We start from the raw sequence: 16731 nt of genomic DNA, 5'->3' as shown, positions 1-16731 counted from the left end.
CATATATAGTAACTTTTTTCTCTTTCTTACTTTATTCTCTCTACTTTATTTCCCTCTGCCTTTTTTCTCTTTCTTACTTTTTTTATCTATTTATTTAACACACTAACATTTCTTTCTTAAACTCCAAATTATGAGGGAACGGAGGGATTACTATATTTCAGTATATCCGTATTTCAATATGCTATATTGAAATTTGACATACCGTGAAAGTACGATACACTAAATTTTGGAACTCCCTCCGTACCCATTAAGTTGAGTCAAAATTTTTGAGCATGAAGATTAAAAAGTTGTATTGAAAAGTATGAGAGATGAATAAAGTAAGAAAGATAAAGGGAGAGTAAAGTAGGTAATGGAATAAAATAAGAGTAATTGGGTGTTTTATTCTTTTTAAAAAAAATGAAATGACTCAACTTAATTGGAACATCCCAAAAAAGAATACGACTCAACTTAGTTGAGATGGAAGGAGTACACCATAATGAAAAAGCAGCAAATGTCATATTGAAAATTTTGTATTCCTAAGATTTCAATAAAGAAAAAATTATGATTTTTTTTCATACTAAATTTTCAGTACGACATACAATATGAAAGATTTGTTACGGAATATCGTAACACACCCTACTAGAGATGAATGCAGATGGAGCAAGGGGTAAGAGATGGGCAATGGTCTTAGTAGAGAGATCATATATTTTGATTGAGTATTTTGATTGAAGAGTGTCTGTTATAGGAGAACGACGAGCTGGAGACAGAATGACGGATGGGGATGGAAAACAATAGTGGTTATAATTGCTGTGTGCAAAAATCTAAGGTTAATTTTGTCCATAATTTTTTATTGATATTTTTTAATGAAAATCAAAATGTTAAGTATACTTATTTGCAATTATCTTAAGATTGTAGTAACAATAAAATGTTAAAATAATAAGATAATATCTAATAATTTTTAAATATTTTCACCATGACACACGAAAAAGAATAACAATATATCTATAAATTGAAATCTAAAAGAGTATCGGGATTGGATTTCATTTGATTTTGGAACAACTTTTGGTTTGCATTTTGTGTTAGAATATTGGAATCAAGTTGTGTTTAATCTACGTGAGGCTGAATCCTCAATTAATTGAATACAGGAGAAACATTTTTACAATTAAGCATAAAAACGTATTTTATCCTTTCACTTAAAATAGTATTTGCTCCGTCCTATATCAAGTAATCAACTTCTTTTCGGTACATAATTTAAAAAGTTACATTTATTTAGTTAAATGAAGAGAATAAAGTATGAGAGATGGAGAGAAATACTGTAAAAGAATAAAATGTTGCTCTTTTGTTAAGAAAAAAAGATCAGTCACTTAAATTAGGATAAACTAAAATAGAAAGTTGATCGTTTGGCAAAATGAGTTTTAAATAAAAAAAATTAATTAAAATATTGACGTGGAGAAGAAATTTTAACTTAAGTAGTGTTAGTAGTATTATGGGTGATTATACCTTACATACAAAATGTTTCACCAATGTTTCAATTGAGTACAAAATATTTTAAGTTAGCAAATATCATACAAAGAGTTTGATTAGTGTTACGAATTAGTACATTACGTCTAAAAATCACTAACATCGTTATTTTTTCTTATTTTTCATCCTTTCGACTCTAAAATTAGCTACAAATATTAGCTGAAAGTTAAATGTGAATTCACTGTTTGATAAAATGCCCATATGGGCAAAGCAAAAGGTATTATTTAGAGAAATAATATCATGTTTTTTAGGGTATAATTTTGGAGAAAAATAAGAAAAAGTAATAGTGTTAGTGATTTTATATGGAATGTACTAATTCGTAACACTAATCAAACTTTTTATATTATAGTATTTGTTAACTTAAAACATTTTGTATTCAGGAAAAATATTGGTGAAACATTTTGTAGGTAAATTGTAATTACCCCGTAGTATTACCAAATGTATTATGAATAAGTGAGTATTAAAGGTATTTACTGTGTTGTAAAATGAGAAACTAACCGCCAACGTAACGCAAGTTTAAACACACAAAATTTTATCAATATTGTAAACGAATATTTTCATATTTCTCCATTCTAAACGAAAATTAATTTGTATTAATAGATATAAAAATAAATTTGAAATTAGACATTGATTGTTTGAGCACACTTCTCCATTCTAAATTACCAAATCTCGATCTATCTTCACCGTCGCTAAAGATAAAAATAAATAAATAAATAAAATTACCAAATCTCGTAGTCTCAAAGTTTATTTATGGTAATAATAAAATAGGTAAAATCTGATATGTGACTGTTGGAAAGCGCGGACTAGTTAAAAGCTAGAGTGCTTGAATACAAGGTAATCACTCATTTATTTCCTTTTACAAACATAGCTTCCATAACTCCAACTCTCTCATTTTCTATATATACCTGCATTGTTCAATTCAATCGAACCACAAAACATTTCAAATTCTGTGTGATGATAGCAAATATGTCTACAGAGTTGCGCCCTTTCTTTCCGGAGATAAATTCCTGTAGCAAACACTTGGATCAAACCCTCACCTTCTCTTTCAAGGATGACAGCGTCGACACAACTCTCAAGCTTTCCACCGCTGTTTCCACAATTCAAAATCATGTTGTTGCCGGTGATCAAGAGGATGTGGATACATCTCTATCGCTGTTCCGCACAATTCCACCAGTTTCCGAGCCACGACTGAATTCGAATTCCTCGATCAATTCTTCGTTGAGTTTTAGCCCTCCTCCTTCTCCCACTTACAAGAGAAAACGCGGCGACGAGGCTAAAAAGAAGAGAGGAAAGCGCTGCAGTGACGAAGAAGAGCGACGTCGGCCTCCTCGTATAGAGGAATTTCCGGGGCTGGTGCTAGCCCTAGAGGGGAATGAAGCGGTTTTCTTGTATCGGAAGAGGCTGGAGGGTTCGGATGTGAAGGGAGACCTGAACAGGATGTTTGTGACGAGAAGGGAGAGGCTGATGGAGGCGTTGACGGAGGAGGAGACGGCGGGTATCAATGGCGGCAATGAAGGGCTTGTGGTTGTAGGGTTGGATGAAGGTGGGAGAATTTACAAGTTGGGATTGAAGAGGTGGAGGAGCTTGAACATGATGGTTATTAACTGTGATTGGAAGAAGATGGTTGTGGCAAACAATGCAGCTAAAGGCCATGAGGCCAACATTTGGGGTTTTCGTCGACTTGGCAAACTTGGCCTTGCTATCGCATTCAAACCCTAATTAACTTGATTTGTGCTCACTTTTTGACAGAATGTTAGTTAGATGTGTGAGTGAATTTAATTGATTATGTTTTCCCCAAAAGTGTACATTTTGTTTCATGAATGTATTGTCTTCATTAACATCATCTTCTTCATACTAGCATTTATTAAAATTATGATTTAAATCACGTTTGCATCTAAGAATTTTGATTGATTGATTTCGAAATAATCAAATAAGAGAAATTCAAATCTTCAACTATATTAAGGGTTGCAAATGTCATGAAATTTAACATATCGAAAACAAGCATTATGGTTAATGCAACAACAATGCTTCGATTATGTTCAATAATAATCTAGGATACAGAAACCTATTAATTCCGTAAATGGCTATAATTTTATGATTTTAAATAACTTAATTTACTCAGACGTGGTATGCAAACCAAAAGAGAGTTCCTTCATTTACATATATATCTACCTACTCACTAAACGTAGAGAACTCTAAATACTATCCTTCCTCTGTGTGCACTGAACAAGCAAGCGGCAGCTAATTTTCCCTCCGTGCTGATTGATTGATCATAGTGTGAAGAGGGGACGGACTCTTACCGAAGGTCTTTACAACAAGCAAGTTCTGCAATGTTGCAAACTCCACAGAGACAAATTTCAACTGCTCCCCTACCAATCTTCAAGCCATTCTGGCACATTAGGTTCTTCAAATTCCCGGAGAGGGGAAGATGGAGCAGCCGCATCATCAAAATGGGTTTCAAGGTATTGATTTATACGGAAGATAATATCAGGGGGAACCGCAACCCTGCGTTCTGCTAGTCCTTCCCAATCTATGTCATGGAACCATGGATGGGCTTTAATGGAGTCAATGCCTTCACTTCCAAGTCTTGCACTTTCTTCTACTTCAAGTAACTGAATACTATATTATCGTTAGAATTCATGTTCATATGCACTAACTGCAAAAGGTAAGGAAATGGCATTGATGATATAACCTTAGTGATGATATCAACAGCTTCATTGCTAAATTCTTGTGGAAGTGTCAATTGTCCTTTGACAATTCTTGCGAATGTGAGCTCACTCTCTCTCCAGGATCCAAAAGGCATTTCACCTTTCAGCATGAAGTAGATCAAAGCTCCCACTGCCCACCTGTACAACTAGGCTATTTTAAGAAAATTCTAGGATGGCCAATATAATTAATTAGCTGCACAAAAGTAATCAGACAACAGCACAAAATTAGCAGTTGCACAAAATTCCAGAATGCCATACATACAACATGCAAGTATACGCTGGGTCTACAACTATCCAACATGAGGGCAATACTGTGATATCATCTTTAATTAGTTTAGATCATTGTCAAAATTTATCTTTAGTTTATCCTTGGTTGTTTGATTTTATCTTTCAGGAGACTTTAGTTGGTATTTATCTTTTTCCTAGTTTTAGTATGTTCAGGAGTCTTTTGGTATCTTTAGTAGATAACTATATAATTGGGCTATGTTTCTCAGTTTAAATTGTCCAGAAATTTAGTTGAGTTTTGCCAAGCTGAGTGTTGCTGGCGATTGCCGTGTGTTGCACTCCTTAGCTGTGGCCTTTTCGAAGGCGCAATCCTGTGATTATTTTCAATTTATTGATATATAGAACTACTATACTATTTTGAGTCATATTCTTTTCTGTTTGGTGGTTTTACTGTGCTCCTTATTCTCTGCAACCGATTATCCATCTCCTCTGCCTTTACTCTTATCGTATACAAAACATAATTAGTCCAAGAAATAGTCTATCACTTGCTTATAGAAGGTGCAAACATACCAGAAGAACTAATATCATTCATTGACATGGCAACATCACCAACTAATGAGAGGCCTAAAAGGAATATTAGGCTGTCATCTTCGTATATTACGATAGCCACAGAGAATAAACATTTCACTGTCACATTTGAAAGAGTTTTTTTTATGGCAATTGTAATAAAAGAAATCTAATCTAATTGTCATACCAGTCAGCAGGGAAGCCATGGCCTTTCCCTTGGATTATTTCAGGAGCCAGAGAATCTGCTATACCACAAATTGTGAATGTTCTTTCACCAGATAATTGCTTCCCAAATCTGAAATCCACTAGCTAGATTGAAATATTGCAAACTCAGTATGACTTAATATTTCCTTAAAGAAAGGACGTGTAATGAATCTGGAAATAAATATCATCGAACCTGTATATATCCTGTATGATCAAACACCAGAACATCAGGGGACACTCCTCGATACAGAATTCCGATCTGAAATATGAATACCAATCACAAAAGCAGAATTGACACAAGGAAGAGTTTCAAGTAAGAAATCAGAATTTTCAGTCAAGCACACCTTGTGTAAACCTTCTAATGCAAGAACAACAGAGGCAGCACAAAATTGTGCAGATGTTTCAGCCAGTGGGCTGTGAATTATTGATTTCATACAGCAAGCAATACGTGTATCAAGAAGTATGCCAGCATATGATTCATCGGCAGAAGTGCATACAACTTGAGGCACGAAAACAGACTGACTTATAGACATCATTAGGTTCTTCTCCTTCAATACTGTTGCTTCTTTACCAAGGTTCCTAACCTTCTGCTTTGAGAATCTTTTTAAGGTAAACAACTTCTCTGCAGATGAAAATGTACAACTTTTTTAAGTTCATTAACAAAAAATCTTCCTTATCATGACTGTGTAAGAAATTTTCATACCGACTCCAAATTAGGCTGGTATAAGTATAAAATAATGTAAGCAGCTGGACAATAAGCGCGCCAGTGGGAAAATCCAGACTGATATCACAAACATTTGTAAAATGCTAAACATGCAAAACAAAGTGAATAAAACTAACCTGAGTCAGGCACACGTATGAGACCAATATCACTGCAATCTGTGCAATACAAATAGTTTCTCCACTCCTGGATAAAATAAGTAAAATTATTGTCTTCCATAGAAGTCATTAGAAAGGACAATGTTGCTCTCAGGTTCGAGTCCTCCGTGTGGCGGCCTTTAAATTTAATCCAAAAAAAAGAAAGGACAAATGTTGGCCACTTACCAAATCAGAAAGTTGAACCTTGTTTATGGTTGATGTATCTAAATCTTTAACAGGTTCAGGAGATAAACTAGTTGAGACTTCTTTTGACCTATAAATTTAAAGCAAAATAAAAAGTAGAGTTAGAAAACAGGTCTTTCTATCTGCAGATATCTAGACATTATTTTTAGACAGCTAGAATGTTACATGAAAAGAGTAAAGTATTTAGAGAAAATGATGACATACTTTTGATCATGATCATCCTGAGAAAGCTTTGTTGGAGGCCCAACAACTGAATCAAACTTTTCCTTTGTTAATACGGAGCACACCACGTCTCCAACAGCAACAGCACTCAAAGAAGTGATTTGCTCACCCAGAAGTGTCCATTCTCCAAAATAGCTGCCTTCATTCTTCTCCACTGAATAGCTCTTACCAGACATACTATCATCTTGCTCCTCAACTGCAGGCAAGATGAGACTGGACAGATTGGCACTTTTTACCAAATCCATCTCACAAGTAATTTTTATGATTCCTTTCTGTATGACATACAAACCCAAGAGTTCCTCATTCTGCATAGATGAGTCAAAGAGAATTTGAGAGAGAGTTGCAACTAAAAACCACAACATTTTTAGAGAGGAAAAAAAGGAAAGAGGAAATGTACCTTATCAACTATCTTCTGACCGTCACAAAAAGTCACCTCTAAAAGTGAATCTGCAATACTACTCAGCTGTAAGATTGTCAACCTTGAAAGAAGATCTACTGATCGAAGTAACTTTAACGATGATAAATTAGAAAATTCGGACATGAGAATTCCTCTAAAATCTTCTCGTTTAAGTGCCCAGAGAGTTCCATTGGTCACAGCTTGAACAGAAGCTTGGAGTGGCTTGTTGTACCTGCAATTCAACACAAACAATCTAAGTAACGAAATTAACTTATGTGTAAAAACAAAGATATACTGACTACCTTACAGATAAAGAAAAGGATTCTATTTCAATTGAAATGGGATACAATACCCATATTCCTTGGAGACCTTTCATTATCGCCCATTGGTGGAGACCATGTGTCACATTCCATACAGAATTATTTACTCATTTAAATTATTTTATAATACCCTAAGTTCAAACTACACAAAAGCCTAGGACCAATAACAAGCAAATATTGAAACCAAGAATGTTGCTAGCAAAAGAAAATAAACAGGGTTCAGCATCATATGAACTTCTTGTGTCTAAATAACGATCCTAATTTACGAAAATTTTGAAGTCCAGCAACTCAATGATGAAAAATATAACTAAGATACTGTCATGTTCCACATGCACCCACTTTTTACGGCATCTTGATAACTTGATGTAACTATGCCGCAGTAAAGATTAATGTGGCTTTTGTTTTTCTCACTTTCATCAATGATCAAATATTAGGATTTAATGTCTCCAGTTCATCAGCTCACTTGAGAAATTTCTTAAATACATATTTAGAACCCTCTTGAGGTATTCACTCTAAAAACTCTTCAGAATATGACACATGGTAAATTCCTTTAAAAATCTCAAACTCAACCCTGATTGATTTCATATCAATAAACAACATTCTTGAGTTGAATTGTCGAGAGCATTAAATTTGAGGAAAAAGATGAGAATGACATGGATGGAGGAATAGAAAGGATGAATTGGATTATTTAAGAGATCATAAAATGATTCTAACTGAAACATGGTTGGTTAAATAAGGAGAGCAATAAGAACTGAAGGACTTTATGGGCTTCCACAGGAAGAGGGATACGTACTACGTAGAGTAGAGTATGTACGGCATGTTACATAACATTAGTTATTACACAAATAAAAGTCATTGCTAAACTGGCGCTATGTACTCACTATCACAGAGGGAAGGTTTATAAGTCTTACAGGGAGTAGATAATATAAACAAGAGAAACTGATGCAATCTCTAACAAATATATGATCAACTTTTGGCTGGCTGAACCCTATATTAAGCCTTAACTTAAAAAAGAAATTCAAATGAGTGATTTAAAGATTTTATTTTAGTATGAAAAAAGGAGGTAATCGACATCTCACATCAGTGCCAACTCTCCAAAGGAAGATAGCTTTTCAGCGGTGTAGCGCTGTAGCACCCTGGGAATATTGCTATCTTTCTCTTCCTGGCATATAAGTTCAGAGTGAGAAAATTCACAACAAGAAAATTAAGATATTTGGTTAATGGTTTTAACCACAGACGAAAAGTCTGGTAACAATAAGACGGCTTTTTTTATCAGCTAAATAGCAATTAATAAAACACAATTCTTTCTGTACCATATAGCAAGTAAATTCACCTGAGTAGCCAAGACCTCAAACTCTCCATCACCAACAACAAAAAAACAGTCACCTTCTCCACCCTGAAAAATACAAATTAGTAACTTATACAAGCAGCAACAGACTAAAATATGTGCTAAGACAGATAGATGAAGGTGGCTGTTGGCTGCTGGAATCTTAAAAGAACGGAACAAAGAATAGGAGAGCAGCAAATATAGAACTGAAAATAGAAAAGGACTGAAATTAAATTGATATAACCGAACAGATTAAGTAACAAGCATAACGCCACCTCTGCTGAGGGCCTTCACAGCAAATTGCTGGACTCGATTATTATTTTCTGGACACCCTTCTCTGTAAACTCAAGAAGGTATTTAAATAGCAAGACAGACTCCTACTCCTACTCCTACTATAATACTACAAGATAAACCTAATCATATAATAAACTAAAGACTCTTAAAGATAAACTAGAATAGCAACAGAAAACAAACTAATTTAATCTTCTAAAGTATGACATCAGCATGTGGATTGATATGAACTGCCCAGCTGACAAAACAGTTTGGTCCTCAAGGCTGGAGTTGGAATCGTCCATGGGGGATCCTACTCATGCTTAATGACATAAGACAATGTATAGCACCGCAGAAAAACCAAAAGAGCAAGGAACGAAAACTGCCTAACAAGCGGAAGAGCAGCAGGCGTGGGCAGTTGGATGGAGGGTAATGAATAGAATGGAGACTAAAAATCTTCCGCTTGCTGCCCATCCAACCTCTCAAGCAGAAGAAGAAATCTCTCAAACTGCCCCACAAGCAGAAGATTTTCTAAATGAACTGACTAAAAATCTACAGGACAGTAACTAGATCAGTTCTTTCTCGCTCAATCTAAACCTCTCGGTGACTCGCTACCCACCTCTCAACACAGTTCCAACCTAAGGTAGAGTTTTATACTAGCTGGGCCTTAGGGTTTCATATACGTGTCTTTAGTGCAGGGATTTTAGTGTAGTGCCAGAATGAGCTTCTGCAGATTAAAAGTACTTTTATTTCCTTCCACCTGGTTTGATGCACTTTCAGAATGAAATTCTGTGTTTTTCACTGAAGTTGTAGATTTATTTACAAATCCAAAATTTGACCATTAGGTTTCATGTACATGAACAGGTTTAAATTATTGATGACGAATAGGGTACCAAAGCACCTCTGTTAAGCGCCTAAGTTAAGCACTCAAGGTGCTAGGAGTTAAAAAGAGAATCACCTGCTTTACCACTATGTCTCCTGCTCCAACTTCAATTCTTTGCATGCAGTCCAACAATACTTGACACTGTGAATCAGTAAGCTTTCTAAAGAGAAAATGGTCCCGCAATGCCTGTTCAATTTGAGCCTGCCATATATATGTTAAATGAGATCAAAGGACAATTGAATTTTAAAAAATGAACATTTAAATAATGTATAGGAGTAAAGTTCACAGAAAGGGATCTACTTCTTCTTCCCAGGTCTTTCTATGGGCTGGGGATGAAGGAACCCAAGCTTGACCATTCTCAAGAGAACTTTCAAGAGCACGCAGTCGTGCACGGGATATATCATGCCTTGCACGTTGGTTTTTGGATCTCCAGTTCATAAGAGATGGAGAATCGGATCCTGATGCTTCAACAACTTGAGGTAAAGATGGTCTTGAAACTGGATCCAAGTCTGCTGAGTGACCAAATGCAGCCTGCATGTACACATGAAGTTATCAGTAAGAGTTTAGAAAAAATAACAGAGATGAAAACAGAAACATTAGAATTACAATGAAGGTGGCACAACATAAGGCAGTAAAGTCCATGCTTACATCATTTAAACCATTTACATGAACAACTATAACAGTTATGTCATCTGTACGGGTTTCATATTGTAGCCAGCGACGATATGATTCAGCAACAATTGCAGCACAAGCATCACGCGGTTCCTTATGTTTTGCAACCTGAATGAATGACAAAAAGGAGGCATCAGTGGTAGAGAGGGGAAAGATTGCATAGAGCACTGTCAAATAACACTAAACAGCAATTCCTTTAAATTTGCTGGATACAATGGAACCTATTACATTTCTAACAAGTTTGTGTGATTATTCTACTTTAAAGATAAGGGTCAGAGGGCTAAACTTACGAACCAACATTATCAAGGAGCAAAAAGTTTTGCTTTTAGACACTGAATTAGGACAGTTCTCATAACGATATATAGTGCAAGAGGCAAATGAAAACAGAGCAGATATATTAGGGTCATGTGGTTACTGAAAGTTATTGTTAAATACTCCCTCCGTTTCTTCATAGTTGAGGCGGAATTTTTTGGCACGGAGTTTTAGAAATGAATGTTAGGTGTGTTAGATAAATAGATAAAAAAGTAAGAGAGATGAAAAGGTAGAGAGAATAAAGTATAAAGTGAATAAAGTAGAGAGGATAAAGTAAGAGAGAGTAAAGTAAGAAAGAGAAAAAAGTTACCATATAAGGAAACGACTCAACTATGAAGAAACTTTCCGAAATGGTAAAATGACTCAACTATGAAGAAACGGAGGGAGTACTGAATAATGTCACGATATATTATTCCGGGGTGAACTACTGTAGCATGACAAGGGAGGGAAGACATAAATTACCATGTCCACCACAGTTTGGCTGGAAAGAAACTCAAAGACACCATCACTTGCAATAACAAAGAAAGGATGACTCTGTGTAAGCTCCAGGACAACAATTTCAGGGTTTGCAACAACGCCTATAGTCTCAGCAATAGAATCACCAATGCTTCTTGTGAAAGCTGTACCAGGATACATACCATTCTGGACCCACAGTCTAGGAGGATCACCATCATCATCTTCTTCAGTTCCCCAACACTGCACGTGTGGATTCTTGAGTCCTTCAATCTGATCCAAAGTCAGAACTCTAGCTCCACAAAGCTTCACCCTTTCAAGTTCATCAGGCCGAAAAGGTGTTTGATCAATAGAAAGATCAACAGCTACAATGTCATTCCCCCTTTTCTCGCCTACGACAGCCCTCGAATCACCAGCATTAGCGATATAAAGCGTCCTACCACGAACCAGGATTGTTACTGCAGTTGTTCCGCTCATGCTGTCATCCAGCGTGTCAGCATGCAATTGGGAGTTTGTTGTCAAGAAAGCTGCATGGCAGGCTTCAACTGCATCCATGTGAAATCGACTATTCCTGAGCAAATTTTCACATAACTTCTGTTTCACAAACTGCGAGCACTGAGTTCCGTATTCGCCATGACCATCAAAAACTCCAAAAAAATGGTCATCTGGACTCGTTCCAAATGGAGCATGAATGCAAAAACTATCTTGGTTGGGCTTATCAAGAGCATCAGGGTAGTAACCTCTCTGAGACAGAAATGAGTAGTGTAATTCATATTCCCCAGATGGAACCTTCACATACTTGGAGCCATCAGGAGGTAAGAATTGAGCTGACACCCTAGACAGCCGAGTAATACCCACCTCATGATCACTGGTTGAATTAACCTGATTTAATTGACCTTCTTTCTCTCCCTCACTCTCAGAACTGGCAGGCGAGAACACTGCAAACTCACTTGCAGCGGTTTTTACAGCTCCACTTCCTTGCAGATTAACATCTCGAGGGGCACACAACTCACCAATACATGTCTTAGAATAAACACAACCCATCACTCAGAACTCCAAATCTCCAAAATCCCAGGTGCATTAGGTTTCCATAATACACAATTCTGTCACAAAGCCCCACAACAGTTGCCGACTTTCAATGGAAGTTTTTTTCTGTAGTCAACAAGATCAAATTCAAAATGCTATCAAAATCAATTGTAGCAGTACAAAAAATCGAACTGGAGGGTTAAAAAAGATCAGCACTAGTTCATTTCCTCATCAGAAAATCGCAGAAATTAATTAATCTTCAAACTAAGCAACATAACTCTTTTACTACATAAATCACAGTTACCATATTCCGCCAGCAATCAGGCATCACAACGAAACAGTGGCATATAACAGTAGAAAACAAAGCGCGATAAAATTAGTAATAACAGTAGAAAAGAGGCCTAATCTGAATGCGCGAGCATACAAGCAGTGAAGTAAGCAGAGTAGATGCGTATACATACAGGGGGAGTGGAGGAAGAAGGGGATGAGGATGTGAGTGATGTAATATGATTGATGGTAAGTAGATGATGAGGGAATTGAGGTGTACTGGATGTGGAGAGGAGTGAGGAGACGTAGCAGCAGTGCGTGTGTGAGTGTGAGTGTGTGGGTATGGAGTGAGACTGGGATGGAATGGGGTCCATTCTCTCTCTGGGTTGGATTGGAGAGCGATGGAGATAAAGCTGGACCCATGCCAGACTTCGCCCATTCCCCCCAACCGCTTCTATTTATACAGAATGTTTTATTATCAATTTCTATAAAGTAACTTTTTTTATTATATAGATTATAGCCTTCATTAATATTTAACAAGCATTATAAAATATAAAGGGAAGATGTGTATGTTTTGTTTTTATTTCATTTAGCAATTTTTTGGCACATGTGCTTTGTCTACATCCGTTGATTTTATTTTACTTGTTGACATTACTTGAATAGAAAAATTAGTAAAAAATAAATGACATGATAAAAATTGAAATGGATGTTACGATTATTTTAAATTTTCCATAATATATAGTATGTCTTTGTTTTTTTTCTTTTTTTCATCTTTTCCTCTCCAATGAATATAAATTCAAGCGTTCTATTTAATTCAGGGTTCTAAATGATGCATACTTTTATTTACTTGAATTCTCATAAGGACTTCTTAATTTTTTTACTTTCATATTCTAATCTTGATCTGTTATCCTTCATCAAATTTTGATATGAAAACTTATATAAGAGGGATATCTTATACTCTCTCGTTTAACCAGAATGTTAATCAAGCATAATTGTGTTACGATTGTTAAAGTTTGTAAAAGGATTATTTTCTACTCTCTCATTTAACTTCATTTTAGATTTTTAGTAGTCCACACATATTATCCATCGTAGAAATATTGAAATGCAAAATAAAAAACCACACTATAAATAGTCTCATTCTTATCCATTTTTATCGGTCCATCATATAAAGAAAAAAAAAAAAAAAAGAAGAAGAAGAAGAAGGGCAAAGAACGTTTACGAGTAAGTTCTTCTCAAATAAATATATACTCCTAGCTAGTTGGAACCCCAAATAAATATACCACCAAAAAAAGTAAAGACTCATATTTGCTGTTGATCAATAGAAAGAAAAGTAATACACTAGAAATAGCAACAACCAATCATGTTTGATTTTGAAGTAATAAGTGAGAGTCAATCCTCAAATCTAGGGACATCTTAAGTTATAATCTCCTTTTTTAGACATATATATAAACCATGACACTAATGAAGGTAACAAAAAACCCAGAGAAAGCAAACTACATTCACATGGGTAGGTTGTTGAAATCTCTTCTCATCCTCTCTCTCTTGCATGTCATACATAGTCAAGAAGATGAGGCATCTATAAAACCCCCAAAAATAAAATTTGGATTTTTCAAAGGATTCAGCTTTAGTATCCCATTTGGGAAGAAAGAGCCGGAGCCGGCACCGCCACCAATTGCAACAAGCGATGTCCCTGACCCTGAAGACGGAGGCGGAGGGACCTGGATGTATTATGGCATCGAGAAACTCGAAACCAAAAATGAAAGGCTTGGGAGTTGGGAGATCCATTCGCAAAATTCGGGTGTTTCTGCAATGCACATTCAATTGATGCCTAACAACAAGGCTGCATGGCACGATTCCACCAGCAATGGGCTGTCGGAGATCGATAATAGTCCGCCCTTTTGCAGACCTCGGGTTGGGGGGAGGCAGACAGATTCGAAACAGGACTGTACGGCTCATGCCGTTCAATATGATATCGAGACCGCTCATGTTAGACCCGTCAAGGTTCGTTTCTTCCATCAGCTTTAAACAAATAACTTGTGAGAGCATAAACAAATTTATTAGCTTTAAAAATGACTCCAATTAAGCTCGAGTAAAAGTTCTGTACATATTGCTGCATGGTGTGTCCAATCAATCACAATTGCAGAACTATGTCCTTTTATTGAAAAGCTTCCAAAAATAACTTCTGATGCAAATACTTCGACAACTTCCACTATATCACGCTATATAAACTCTAGATTCAATTTGGTGATAGGAGGTGTGGTTTGTTAGATTTTATAAAGTGATTTTATTTCTCTTTTTTACACTAATATGAAATGTGCGAACAACTTTCTTATCTAAATGTTTGGTTTTTATGATTAAATTTGTACTGAACAACTCAAGCTTTAACTCTATCTATCAGCCCAAAATATAATAGATTGTTTAATTATCTTTTAATTCATAATATAAAAAAATAAAAATATTCTCCCAAAATTATTATTGATTTTGTCTGTCTTGGCTTTTATGTATTTTTGCAAGAACATAAACAACAAATTAGAAGTTTTTTTTTTTTTTTTCATTTTGTTACAATAATTCTCCAATTTATCATAAGTAATTCAAAACTAAAACCAAATAATCCAAACAATCGAATTTTACTATCCTAGGAACGATACGAGTTTTAATACGAGAGAAACAGAAAAACAAATGAAGTGTTGTAATTAAGTGGATAGTAGGATTGATAGTTAAAATTATTTAAAAAAAATAGAAAGTGGACTAATTTTGTGAGACGGTTTAAAATGACAAAATGAATCAGGTGGACTCAAGCCCTTGGTGCTCATCCGGCGGGCTTTCGCGCAGCGGAAGCCTGATCTCCACCGGCGGCGACAAAGACGGCCTAAAATCCGTGAGAATTCTAAAGCCATGCAATGACTGCAATTTCGAAGAAAACAAGCGAGCCCTCTTCTCCAACCGCTGGTACGCCACTCAACATACCCTCGACGACGGCAACTTCGTCCTCGTCGGCGGCCGCAACGCCTACAACTACGAGATTGTCCCTCCAGACACCCTTACATTCACACCCCAGCTCTTCGAGCTCCCCCTCCTCGAAGACACCAACGATGACGCCGGCCGCGAGAACAACCTCTACCCCTTCGTCAACCTCCTCCCTGACGGCAACCTCTTCGTCTTCGCCAACCACAAGTCCATCATCCTCGAGCCCCGCACCGGCAAAACCGTCCGCCCTCTCCCCGATTTAGCAGGCGGCTCCCGCAACTATCCCGCCTCAGGGATGTCCGCTCTCCTCCCCATCGATCTTAGTACAGACAACCCTAGCATTGAAATCCTCGTATGCGGTGGGAACACCCGCGAGGCTTACATACTGTCAGACTTGCAACAGCCGAAAAGAACATTTGTGGAGGCTGCACGTGACTGCGGGAGGCTGAACCTCAACATGGAGGGAGCTGATTGGGAGAAGGAGGATATGCCTACGCCGCGGGTGATGGGGGACATGCAACTTCTCCCAACCGGAGATGTGTTGATGCTTAATGGCGCGAAGTCGGGGACTTCTGCTTGGGATGCAGCGGATGTGCCTAATCTCACCCCAGTTTTGTATAGCCCGAATAAAGAGAAGGGGGTACGGTTTCAAGAGTTGGCTCCTTCCGCTGTCCCGAGGATGTACCATTCATGCTCTACAGTGTTGCCTGATGGGAAGATCCTTGTTGCCGGTAGCAACACTAACGCCTTCTACAAGCTCGAGAAATATGGAGACAACTTCAAGTTCCCTACGGAGCTCAGGGTGGAGAAGTTCTCACCGCCATATTTGGCGCCAGATATGGTGATCAACCGTGTCGAAATCATGGATGGAGAAACCGAAAGGGAATTGAAGTATGGAGTAGAGTTTGATTTGGTGATTGGATCACGAGATGTTAAGCAGGGTGATATTAAGGTGACGATGTACTCGCCGCCCTTCACCACACATGGTTACTCTATGAACCAGAGGTTGCTGATTTTGAAGCTCGTGAGTGTGCAGAATGGGAGGATCAAGGTGGTTGCGCCGCCCACAGCAAGGCTTGCTCCGCCCGGGCACTATCTTGTCTTTGTTGTTCATCGAGAGGTTCCGAGCCGTGGAATATGGGTACATATTGAGTAGGAAAACTAATTGTATTTGGTGCTTGGTTATAATCTTGGACATGATTTCTTATGGGACAAATTAAGTAGTGCCAAGAAATGCCTCTACATCCTTTTATAATGATTGAATCTATATAATAAGAGAGTTTGGAAATTTAAAGTGTCATTTTTAGACTCTGAGAAACACTTCAGCATTATTTTTATACTTATTGACT

At 37.0% G+C, this 16731-nt stretch overlaps 2 protein-coding genes across 8 annotated transcripts; one reads left to right on the top strand and one right to left on the bottom strand.

Moving 5' to 3' along the window:
* Positions 1-3510: 3510 nt before the first annotated feature.
* LOC125213458 (protein phosphatase 2C and cyclic nucleotide-binding/kinase domain-containing protein) lies at positions 3511-12833 on the bottom strand. 7 transcript variants are annotated; one of them, XM_048114019.1, is made up of 16 exons: positions 12573-12833; positions 11132-12274; positions 10334-10465; positions 9986-10216; positions 9761-9886; positions 8539-8601; positions 8285-8367; positions 6886-7117; positions 6471-6793; positions 6249-6336; positions 6045-6111; positions 5549-5826; positions 5398-5463; positions 5188-5309; positions 4193-4346; positions 3511-4112 (listed from the first exon to the last, which is right to left on the bottom strand). In XM_048114019.1, the coding sequence occupies exons 2-16, from the start codon at positions 12164-12166 to the stop codon at positions 3870-3872; spliced, it is 3243 nt and encodes a 1080-aa protein (XP_047969976.1). In that variant the 5' UTR covers positions 12167-12274; positions 12573-12833; the 3' UTR covers positions 3511-3869. The 7 variants fall into 7 exon arrangements, 6 of the variants coding, with proteins under 6 accessions (XP_047969976.1, XP_047969975.1, XP_047969977.1 ...); XM_048114018.1 differs by having other exon boundaries at positions 12610-12833; XM_048114020.1 differs by lacking the exon at positions 12573-12833 and adding an exon at positions 12453-12471.
* Positions 12834-13908: 1075 nt separating this feature from the next.
* Positions 13909-16614, top strand: LOC125210707 (putative aldehyde oxidase Art an 7). Its single transcript, XM_048110283.1, has 2 exons — positions 13909-14416; positions 15204-16614. Exons 1-2 carry the CDS (start codon positions 13919-13921, stop codon positions 16536-16538), a joined length of 1833 nt encoding a protein of 610 aa, XP_047966240.1. The 5' UTR covers positions 13909-13918; the 3' UTR covers positions 16539-16614.
* Positions 16615-16731: the final 117 nt, after the last annotated feature.

The sequence above is a fragment of the Salvia hispanica genome, chromosome 3 (genome assembly GCF_023119035.1).
Source record: "Salvia hispanica cultivar TCC Black 2014 chromosome 3, UniMelb_Shisp_WGS_1.0, whole genome shotgun sequence".
In the NCBI taxonomy this organism is placed as follows: Eukaryota; Viridiplantae; Streptophyta; class Magnoliopsida; order Lamiales; family Lamiaceae; genus Salvia; species Salvia hispanica.
Note: the sequence above shows the minus strand (reverse complement) of the source record. Positions and strands in the feature narration are given on the sequence as shown.